Source organism: Drosophila gunungcola (assembly GCF_025200985.1).
Source record: "Drosophila gunungcola strain Sukarami chromosome 3L unlocalized genomic scaffold, Dgunungcola_SK_2 000002F, whole genome shotgun sequence".
Lineage (NCBI taxonomy): Eukaryota > Metazoa > Arthropoda > Insecta > Diptera > Drosophilidae > Drosophila > Drosophila gunungcola.
The window spans coordinates 874,438-884,283 of NW_026453178.1; the positions used below are offsets into that span (position 1 = coordinate 874,438).

General features: G+C 33.7%; 1 protein-coding gene across 4 annotated transcripts; it reads left to right on the top strand.

Annotated features, from left to right (window-relative positions):
- The first annotated feature begins 1,654 nt into the window (after window positions 1-1,654).
- On the top strand, window positions 1,655-6,961 carry LOC128257917 (uncharacterized). 4 transcript variants are annotated; one of them, XM_052989169.1, is made up of 2 exons: window positions 1,655-1,809; window positions 6,038-6,961. In XM_052989169.1, exon 2 carries the CDS (start codon window positions 6,426-6,428, stop codon window positions 6,687-6,689), a length of 264 nt encoding a protein of 87 aa, XP_052845129.1. In that variant the 5' UTR covers window positions 1,655-1,809; window positions 6,038-6,425; the 3' UTR covers window positions 6,690-6,961. The 4 variants fall into 4 exon arrangements, with proteins under 4 accessions (XP_052845129.1, XP_052845132.1, XP_052845130.1 ...); XM_052989172.1 differs by lacking the exon at window positions 1,655-1,809 and adding an exon at window positions 2,816-2,838; XM_052989170.1 differs by lacking the exon at window positions 1,655-1,809 and adding an exon at window positions 4,240-4,442.
- Window positions 6,962-9,846: the final 2,885 nt, after the last annotated feature.

Here is a 9,846-nt window from a genome sequence, read left to right on the forward strand (position 1 = left end):
AAACAAACTTAAATATTCCTGACAGAAAAATTGCAAACTAAGATAATGGATGGTGAATAAAAGCTTTACGAAACAGTTATGTGGAAAAACATTACAACGTGATCAAAAGTAAAAAGAATAAAATTAATAACAATACAAAAAAGCGTTTTATAAGTACTTTTTGCTGAGCTAAGCAGTTGAGCCAGAGGGCTTAAGGCAATGAAAAGTCAAACACGATAGGTATTTTAGCTTTTGTCAGTGATCAACTAAAGCTCTTTAAGAAAGCTAAGTCTGAAAATATCAAGAAAGAAATATATTAAAATAAAAAATGAAATGGTTATATTTGTAAACCTATTTTTTTTAATACTAACCTTAGCTTTGAAAGACATTCGTTCAATCATTCATACAATGTTTTGCATAGCAAAAAATATTTTATGCGATTAATCTAAGCTTGGTGGGAATAAGCTTTTAATCATTTGGTTCGTGGTCTTCAAAACGACAAGAAGTGTGTTTTTTAAGTCATCTCATTGTTATTTTAGTTTATTCTACGGTAAGTTTTCTGTTAGCTACTTTTTTCTGCGCAAATAAACTGATAGGTAGTTCAATATGTGATATTTTCAATTAGCACAAAAAAACGAAATCTAGTCAATTAAATTGAACTACCATCAACTAAAATCGACATCTTCTACTCTTTTTTTAAGGTCTGAAACAACGAGGAAGTAAAGGACTAAGGAACAAGATGTACAAAATGATGACTATAGATCTGGTTTTATATGCTGTGATAATGCCTGAATTGCCTCTGGGGCTCTTCTTGATTTTTATGTTGATTTCCTTTTTAAACCCGTTCATAAAGTACGCCGGTATTTTACTCTATTTTCTTTGGAAGGCCTACATACTCCCATATGTCATATAATAAATGGCCAAACTGGACAATTAAGATGCCGAGCAGGATGTTCACCTTCTTATTTAACTTTGTAACCAGTGCTCAATTCGGATCAACTAACTTTAACATGCAGTTTAAACCACTACTACAAAAAAAATTTAAGTACGGTGGATCGCCTTTAAAACTGTTAGTTCCTTACCTAAGATTTAATTTCCTTAACCCAAAAATATCTTTTTATTTTGTTTATTTAAAAAAAAAAACAATAAATTAAATAAAAGACATCAATCTTTACAAAGTTTAGAGCGGCAAACAAATGTAAACAAATGGTTCCTGTGATTTTCTTTCCTTGAGTAAACAAAACAGAGAGCCACAAAATAAGCAGTCGTTGATTTGCTGACTTCGGTCAATAATAAATGCTGTCACAAGCAGAAAATTATAAAATGTTTTGTTTTAAAACAGCAAAAAGCTGTTGTCCACAGTAATTTTAGCTTTTGTCAGCAAGGCGTTAAAACTAAAGGCAAACTATAGCTTTAGAAGCTCGAAAATCAGTATTTGCATTAATAAATGATTTAAATGTAAGGGCAAAAACTATTTTAAGCAAAAATATAATTTTTATGTGATTTATATATTTAAGTCTTACAATTAGTTCAACTTTTAAAAAATATTTTTCCAGTAAAGCTTTCCCGTGAAGCTTTAGCTGATCTTCATACACATGTATATATACACGGTTTTATATCTATAGTTGTCTCCCTTGCACATTAAATCTCTTTAAAGCTAAACTTGACAGCAATCAGCTGTTGGCCATATGTTATCCAGCTTTCGATCAGACAAAAAAGAAGAAGCTTGGCAATTGTCAAAAATTATTTGTTTGTGTTGCGACGTTTGTGTTAAATTTTGTTTATTTCGATAAAAATATAATGTTTATAGAGCGTTGAATAAATAATGCGGTAAGTAGTTTGGCCCCCTAATGACCTTATGATAAAAGCTTTTACAAAATGCAAACACTACCAACATTGGGAAATGTACACAAACGCGGCCTAAATGGTTGGTGAATGTTCACTGTGACGTTGAAATGGGAAGAGGAAGCTGAAAATGGTTAGCCGACATAATAAGTTAGCTAATCGCCCTTCACTGGATTAGCATCTTCCGGAATAGTTTTGAAGCAAATGTGGGAGGTGATATTATAATGCAGATGATGTTAAGATTAAATAAGTTAGGGTAAAAAAAACAATTGTTATAATTGTCTATCAACCTTGTATAGGTAGACTATTTTAAATGCAATCGTTATTTTAATATATCTACTTTTTATTATCGATTATACATACACCCAAGAAAAGTTGTCATAGAAACAAAACTGTTGTTACATGAATTTTAAATTATTTTGAATGAATATGAGTTATAAATGGTTTAAAAATAAGGCCTTAGACTACAGTATAGAAATAAAACTGAAAAGTATAGGTTACATTATTTAATATTTAATTAATACTTTTACTTCAATACGGGCTGTAGTTTATTTAAAAGTCTCACTTAATAAAACTAAATTTTTAGTTTTTCCTTACTGGGTGTACGTTATGCGATTAATATAATTTAGAGTTTTGGGTCCAAACATATTTTATTAAAATCTTTAAAGTTATTTCATTCATCAGATTGTTGTTAAAGTTACTGCTTAAGCAAACCTATGACTTCTTAACTCTAAACGAAAAATTCAAATACGAAAACGTACTCGAAAGGTGTTGAAAACTTGTGCAAAGTAAAAACGAGTGCAAACACCTCCTGTAATCTATGTGTGCCAATCATAATCGTTAACCATCGAGCCATTTCCACACATCCACACCCCATCCACACACGCAGCCACCCAACCGAATTTAAATGAGGAGGAAAAGAGTTGGAGTTGAAGAAGTAGTTCAAGTTTTGTATGCCACAACGGGAGACTGATATATTTCGTTTCCGCGTACAGAAAAGCGAAATAATCGCAGGTAATTATATACCATATATACTATACTATACACCTACGCAATGCCAGTCGTTCGTGCATAAGAAATAAGCCTACAACTGATGCGGAAATATCGGGCCTTTAGGCAAATGAACATACGAAATTCAAAATCCAAATTTAAATCCAAAACCGAAGACAAAACGCAAACCAAAAGCCTAATTAAAAGTCAATTTCAATTTCAGTCATTAACCGAAAGCGGCACAATTTGTGACACAGTTTTGTTTGGCACCATTAACCCACCCTTCACGTTAACCCACGAGTGGCCCCCAGCTGCTGGGAATTATAAATCACAAAATGTTACTTTTCTTGACCATTCACCCACATTCGTTTTTCCCCACATTTCGGTTCACGTTATTTTTTATGGGCTAGACGACAACAAAAGCAACCACGAACTGTGGTAACTGGAGTCAAGTTAACACCATTTGCATTATGTAAGAAGCTTAAACAATATTTTTTTGCCTCTTCCATAGACCAATGTGGCTATGGTTGTTGTTTCTTTGTTACGATTTGCTGGAAGTGTCCACTAATTAATATGCAACTAAATAATTTACAATGTGACGCGAATTTCATGCAAAATATGAACAGAAATCCGATGCGACTTGATGAGGGCAGAAGGCGGAGCAAAACAAGAAATTATTTCATTAACTCGGCTTTATTATGTTGAAATTGTCTTCAATAAATTGCGCAAATTAAATTCATTTACCAGAAGGGATGCTGGGTTTTGGCTCGAGGAAGCCTAAATGCTCTTGCCAAAATTAGGAAGCATACAAATAATTGAATAATTAATTGAATAATTATATATTTATACAACATTTTGTAATATATGAAAAATAAATATGTATATACAAAATTATGTAAACAAAACAAAATAATGTACATTAGTATAAATAAACTCTTTAAAAATCAAACAAATGCCTTTAATATTACCCATTTCATATAAGTGACATGCCTAATATAAAACCTTAGTATTTAATAAAAGATTATTTTTTTTATTTAGATCTTAAAATAAGGAAATGAAAATAAGAGTTATTTGAGACTTTGTTTTTTATTTAACAACTTAACGACTAATACTACTTATACTCTTGTCTTGTTAAATTCTATTTAGTTTGCCCCAAAAAATAAATCAATCGGAACAATTCCAATTATCTTCTAAAAGCAAATAATTACAATAACAATACTTTTGTGCCTGCTAAATATCCTTGAAGATTTTCAATATTAAATTTGTGTCAACATTTTCTAAGAGCATCTTCAAGTGACCAGTTAGTGCAAAAAAACATAGAGTATGAAAAGCGGCAAATGTCAGAAGGTCTTTCAAGGTGTCTGGGTCTGGTCTCGAAAAACCGGTAGATCCACGCACAAACTCACCGCTCAAAACTGAATCTCATCTTCGCTGTGGAGATGTGTTGATGTGGAGAGGCTGCTGCTTCTGCGAAATCTTCTTGACCATTTTGGTCGACCTGTCACTGCGAATCTGGCTGGAGTGTTATTCTGCAGACTCTGCTGATTTTATGCGACAGTTCAACTTCAGCATTTGCCATTTTTGCATCCGACAATTGGCAGGAAGAGACGCACTCTAAAATCCTCCTCGTAAGCGAAGGCTATCCACTTTGTATGCCATATTTGCAACTGGTTTTTTTTTTGTTTTGTTGTATTTTTTTGCCTCTTCCCATTGCAGTTTGGGTTTTTTTTTCTGTCTTATAAATATGTTGCGTCTTTTTTGCATGCGTTTTGAAATTAATGCAAAACATTTCGAGGCGGCTCGTTTTCCCAGTGCTCCAGCTGAGAGTCGTCTTTCGAACAGGTCTCCTCCAAGTTGAAGTTGATTTGTGTGCTTAGTATAATTGCTGCGATTATCGAGTTGCTGAAGAGGAGGCTTCTCCTCCGCCTCCGCCTCCGTCTCCTTCTCGTCTCTTCACCACTTTTTGAACATCTCGTCTTGGGTAAGGTTAAGTCGGTTTGCGTTAAGCGATTGTCAAGTGTATTCAAATCCAAAAGATGCAATCTTCGGCCAGTTTTGACTTGGGTCTGTCTCGAATTGTCGATCTGCCCGCTGACGAATGGCAGCTGGCAGAGGCGTAGTCTCTAAAAAAAGGGGACAAAAATACCATACAAACATTGCAGTACTCACAGTGATTTTGATCATGATTGCTAAATTATAAATAAAGTGGTAGCCTTTTATAGCTTGAGTCCCCTTGGATTGACTTGAATTTTTAAGTTTATAAGCATTATAAATATAAATAAACAGGGTCAACTGCCAGTTCAAATAACAGTGATAGTTGATTGATCTTTGAACCATTTTAAACTGAACTCTTAAATTTTAAAATTAGTAAAAAAAATGAACAATTAGGATTAAAGCGTTCATTATCAGGGTCATCATGGAGGTGAAGTGGACTGAACAGTCTTTGTTAGTTTTAAAATTTTACTGCCTCACTTTTTTTATGATTGGGTTTATATTAGGTCTTTGGTTTGATAGGTTTGTTTTGGGATACAAAAAATTGATTGTTTTTAATGACTTTAGTGTGCAAATTACCAAAATGATGATGATTATGTAAATGGGTCTATTTATGGGGTTTTAAAGATTACAAATTTGTTAATTTGTAAAATATGAATTAATCTGGGGAAAAAATAAATGATGAGTGGAATAGAGCCAAATTTGTTTAATACATTTTTAGCCATGCTTAAAACATTACTTGTACAGTTGAATTAATCAAAATTAATCCAATTAAAATAAAAGTTTCAAAGTAATTAATTATGAAAAAAACAATATTTTGTTAACTAGACTTAAACTAGTCTTTCAGCTTTTCATCTGATTTACATATCATATCAATTTTCATTCCATTCTGTCTCTTTCTACACATACTTTATTACAAAACCTTTGGCTAAATCAAGGTTTACCCTAACAAATTCGATCTGGTTTCCCAGTCAACCCATTTATCTCTTTGCATATTAATATTCAATCTAGCCAAAAACCATTTTCCATGCTAATTAAGTAATCCGACCTGCCCCAAGCATGAAATTTCCATAAGATCGATGGGCAAGTCAAGTCTCCGATTTCGGTCACACCTTGTGCTCCATTTTTTTGGAACACTTTTTCGCAATCCAATTTGTTTACCCTTTCGTTCGCCATTGTGTGTATATCAAATTAATTTCCAATCAAATTAAAACGAAATTTGTTTTTACAGGGAGCCATTATAGAGGCCTGAGCCAGCGAAGAAAGAAAGGTGAAAGAAAGGCCGAAATGCTCCGAACAAATTACCATAATTAAGGCGCCTGCCCAATGGCTGACCATTGAGAGATATAGCGAGAAATACACGCACTTTTGTGCCGCGCTCATCAACAATCAACGCGATCAAATGCAAATGAGGCGACATCGACATCAGTCAAGGCGCCGAAAGCGAAATGTGCATCATCACGAAAGACACGAAAACTTTGGGCTAACAATTGCATAATCAAACTAACCGAACACGACCTCATTTACAAAATCGCAAAACCCTGATCGGCCGACGAACACAACACGAAGCAGATAGATCCAAAGTTTTGCATTGAGTATACGCAACGTGGACCGCAATAATGGATCTAATGGAGCTGCTGCATCAGATCTTTCTGTACATACTCGACATTTTTAAGATCTACATTAAGTTTGCCCTCATCACACTGGTTATCTACTTCCTGGCCGAGTGGTATATCCTTCGTTATGGGGCAGAATTGGAGGCCGAATTGGATGCCCATCTGGTGGAAGGTGCTGAATTGAGAGACGAAACCCCGGAGCGACCCGAATCGAATAGCACTCTGAGCAAGGTGTTTCGATTCGTGGTGAACTTTTTCATCCTATAGCCGACTCGATTGAACCCACTTGTCAAGGTCAATCGCACAGCTGAATCGGTTTTGCTTTTTCGCGGAATTACAATTCGATTCAGGCAGCCACAGCTCAAGGCTCTCGTCAAGAGAATGTAAAATCGAACCAGTTGCATTTAACAACAGAAAAATACAAATACAAAACAACAAAAAAATACAATAATACAATAAAAACAACAAAGCAAAAGCTGTAAAGTAAACACAATCTTTATATGTAATAAACAATAACAATAAGGAGCTGTAAAAAACAAGTTGAACTGCTTTTTTTTTTTGGAGATATCATAAGGTATCAGTATCGAACATTTCATTTGGTTCGGTTGGGCAAGCAACTAAGAATGACTCAAAAGCATTTGGGGGTGTGGTTTTCATGTATTTGGGCTAATTGCTGGGCAGTTGGCAAACAAAACCGCAAGAAATTACCATAAAAATACTTTTAAATTCCAGAAATTGCATTAAAGGAAGTGCAATATAAAGTGAAAACTTAATGACTTATTTTAAGACTTCTTCAGAATAATGGAAAATGAGTTGCCACTTGAATCTAAATAAGAAAGGTAACAGGAGATTTTATCAAAAAATTCGTTATTATTGCACAAAAAAGATGATTCCATTTTTTCTTTAAAGGTTTTTTCCATACTTGCTGTTTTTTAATTTATTTCAGTTGTTTTTTATTCAAAAATTCAACTTGTGTCTTTTTATGACTGGCTTAATTACAATTTGTAAGCAAGACGTTAAGCACTTTTTTCTGATAATGTGTATAAATTTAAATTCGTAGAGTTCAATAACATATTGCTGTGGCTTTTTTTAATTCTAATATTCGTAATACTTCCTTGGCAATTTAATAGTTATCGCGGACCACCCCTTTTGAACAAGTAAAATTTTCACAAAATGGAATTTTTATCAGAGCTATCTAAACTACCTGGCAATAGTCGACTTTGGATCTATTGATCGGTGGATGGTTGTTGTTGGCTTGTCCACCAGTTAAGTAGTATTTACAACACGTTGTGTCTGTGTCGACTGTTGATATTGTTAGTGTTGCTAGTGAGTGCTACCTGCAACAAATGTGGAATACCGGTTCAACAAACCGTTCGACCCACACAACGAAATACATTTAAAGAGCCGGGCGACACGGTGCTCCCATTCTCACACAGATACGTGTGTAAGGGACACAGATACAAAGTTTTTTGAACGTAACTAGATGTGAGATGTGAGCCACACGGCACACGCCGTTGGCGATAAAGCACTCGACAATTCCGCATGCTACAAATACAGATACAGATACAGAAACAGATACTTTAAGCCTGGCTTTATACCAATTTGAATACCCAGGCAGCCTAACAGTTGAGTTCAGCTCGCTTGAGCTGGGCTTAGCGTTCAAATTCAACTTTCACATACGGAACGAGTGCAGATGCAGTGCAGCTTTATTACTATTAATGCTGCTACTTTTGCCACTGCACAGAGAAAAAATATACATATTTTCTTATCTATTAAATATTTTATCAAGATAGAACCCTATAAAATAATAAAATGCAATCACAAAATACAAAATCGAAAAAAAAACTGAACCTCTAAAATAATGCATACATCGCTATATATTTATTATAATAAAAATAACATTTATTATAAATATTATTTATTTATATACAAATAATTGATTAGTTTATATTTAATACGTTTTTAAATTGAATTAACAACAATTAAATCAAAGAATAAATGGTTAAATTCAGTTCATTTCAAAATGGTATTTTGTATATATATAAGGCATTACTTTGGATCAAAGTGTTATTCCTAAAAGGTAAGTACTTGTAAGTACAAAAAGTGATTTACAAATTTCAAGTTTTTTTCTTTATGTACTCTAAGCCAAAGCTGCAGTACTTAGTGACGTAATAGAGGGGGACAAGGACGGGTGATATGTTGGGGGCTAGAGCGAGGCGGAGATATAGCAGTGAACGGCGCTTGATTGATTCCATTATGAAGAGAGCCGCGAAATGTTTTGCATTATTTTGCATTCGAAACTAATTTCGATCTGTGGTTTTCGGTCAATGAAAATCCAGCCCGAAGTGCAGTCTTGACCAACTACCGCGACCAGCATTTAATTGCCAAACGAAGCGAGGCACTCGAACAAGCTAACCACGCGGCGTATGCGCAATAATTCATGAGGCTTTTTAATAATGTTTTGTTTATTTACTATTGTGAGTCTTGTGTCTGAGGGCCTGCGTTTGTGACTAATGCGTTGGCAGATGGCTTGAGTCCGTTTTGGGCCAACGCGGTTCATTAATTGAACTGTAACCGTAATTTGGCTGTGTTATTGTTACCATTATGTCATTGCGGTCACCAGGTAGTTGGGGAAAAAAGAAAGAAAGAAAGAAAAGCATTTAAGGCACTAAAAATAAGCAATGCACACAGGCACATTAGTTGGCAAATCGATAATGGATCGCGATCAATTTATGAAGTAATCTATTGTAGGGTAAAATTATCTTTGCCATATAAAAGAAATCGGTTTTAATCGGAAGTGATGAATTGTAAAAGGAAATGGATTTTTTGTTACGATTACCATTTATAAAAACAAAAAAAATCATTTAATGTAATATTTAATAACATGGCTTTCTGCTACTTTTATTTATTGCCGTTTAAGCTAGCATAATATTAATTTATAAAGATATCGTTTAAGATAAATTTTATTAAATAGATAGAGCAGGTATATTTAAATTTATTACTAGCTGACCTTAAAAAGCCTGTATTTAATAAATTAAATATATGAGACAAGGCAATAATGTATAAATAAAAATGAATGACCAATGGAAAATTGGAGTCATTTACTGTTTTTTTAAATTCTCCGATTATATTACTTAAAATTAAAGTTAAATTTACAGAGACTATAAAAATAATAAAAATGGCTCCATTCATTTATCAAATGTTATGAAGCTAATCAAACTTAACAACTGGTACAGCTATTATTGCAAGAGATAAAAATAAATTATATTTTTGATTTTCTTATGCTAAAAATAATAGCAAACTGTAGTAAAAATAAGCGAATAGGTTCTTTAATTAACCAACTCATGTGTATAAACTTAAGCAGTAAATCACATATGCAATTTAAATATAGTCCACCTTTCCCGACAACTGCTCTGATAAGCCC

Excerpts from the sequence above, each read along its gene's own strand:
- LOC128257917 (XM_052989169.1), top strand. The coding sequence starts at position 6,426 with ATGGATCTAATGGAGCTGCTGCATCAGATCTTTCTGTACATACTCGAC.